The sequence below is a fragment of the Lolium rigidum genome, chromosome 5 (assembly GCF_022539505.1).
Source record: "Lolium rigidum isolate FL_2022 chromosome 5, APGP_CSIRO_Lrig_0.1, whole genome shotgun sequence".
Taxonomy (NCBI): Eukaryota; Viridiplantae; Streptophyta; class Magnoliopsida; order Poales; family Poaceae; genus Lolium; species Lolium rigidum.
This window is the reverse complement of record NC_061512.1, coordinates 131801025-131802349: the sequence shown is the minus strand read 5'-3', so window position 1 is coordinate 131802349 and position 1325 is coordinate 131801025. Positions and strand designations below refer to the sequence as shown.

The 1325-nt window shown below is 54.9% G+C and overlaps 1 protein-coding gene across 1 annotated transcript; it reads right to left on the bottom strand.

The window, feature by feature from the left end:
• Positions 1-566: 566 nt before the first annotated feature.
• On the bottom strand, positions 567-1079 carry LOC124651818 (zinc finger A20 and AN1 domain-containing stress-associated protein 7-like). Its single transcript, XM_047190849.1, has one exon. The coding sequence runs from the start codon at positions 1077-1079 to the stop codon at positions 567-569; it is 513 nt and encodes a 170-aa protein (XP_047046805.1).
• Positions 1080-1325: the final 246 nt, after the last annotated feature.

Here is a 1325-nt window from a genome sequence, read left to right as displayed (position 1 = left end):
CCATTTTCTGCAGAAAAAATGAAAACACAATAAAAGATCATAACTCACAGAAGTGTCTAGTTGGATTCCTGAATCGGCTGAGATTTGCACCTTTCTGCAACCTACAGAGCGTACTGAACTAACAGAATCCTGAATGCCTTCAACCGGAACAGCCTGTTGCTGTCCTCCTTGCAGGATGATGCTCAATTGACTTGAGCGAAAATTAACAGGTCACTGCAACCACTGCCTGGGTTTGCGTCTGTTTGGCACCACAGCTTACAGCTACCGCGAAAATAATTGTGGGTTTCCAAGTTGTCCCCGTGGAAAGGCATCACCTGCTAGTTACGTCCAAAAAAGCATTACCAGCTCCAGGCGAAGAAAATACGGAGTACAACGAAAATAGAGATGACATATTATCCTCTGGAACCAGTACAACCTGCTTGTGTTCATCCTGACGGATTCAGATATGGATGGTGGAACTTAATTATAACAGGACGACAGGAAAAATACAGAAATCAACAATTCTATTCTACTATTCTCCAGTTGCATGCACTAATTACAAGCTGTTCAGCTAGGTCTCCTGGGCTTCAGATCCTCGTTGCGATCTTGTCGGCAACGACCGTCGGGTTGTTCCTGGCAATCTTCTCCCGGGCAGCCGTCTTGTAGTCGAAGCCGCAGTCGTGCTTGTCGGAGTAGCGGTGGACGCTGCAGAAGGTGCCCTCGCAGCGGCAGCGGAACCCCAGCATGCCCACCTTCTTGCGGCATGTCGCGCACCGGTTCGTCGTCGCCGGCGTTGGCTGCTTCACGGACGCCACGGCACCGTCAGAAGACGCGACGGAGACGATGGTCTTGGCCTTCTTCTCCGGCGGCGCGGTGGGAGATGCAGGGGCAGGGACGATGACGCTCGTCTGAGCCGCCGTGGTTTCGTAGGCGGAGGCGACGGCTTTCTCCTTGTAGCACTTCGAGCACATGTTGCCGGTGGCGGCGGCGCCGTGGAAGCCGCAGCCGCTGGGGCACATGCCGGCCGGAGACGACTCAGACGAGCTGTCGCTGTCGGGGCACTTGCGCTTCAGGGAAGTCGCCGACGCGTGGTCCGCCATTGCTTGTTCTTTGCTGCTCCTCGAACTCGTACGTGCGTGATCTGCGTTGAAGTTGTCTCGTGAGGGGCGGCGCGCGAGGCTACGTCTGCGTTTGGTGAGGATCCAGTCTGCGGGCGAGTCACCTTTTATCGATTGGCTGGGCGAAGGACGGAAACGAGGTGGTTTCGAGTCCAACCAGAACCAGAGCCGGACTGCGCGACGGAAATTAACCGACAGATAGCATGTGCAGGAACGGCTCGTCGATCG

What these genes read in the sequence shown, in the direction of transcription:
- LOC124651818 (XM_047190849.1), bottom strand. Translation starts at nt 1,079, where the DNA reads ATGGCGGACCACGCGTCGGCGACTTCCCTGAAGCGCAAGTGCCCCGAC.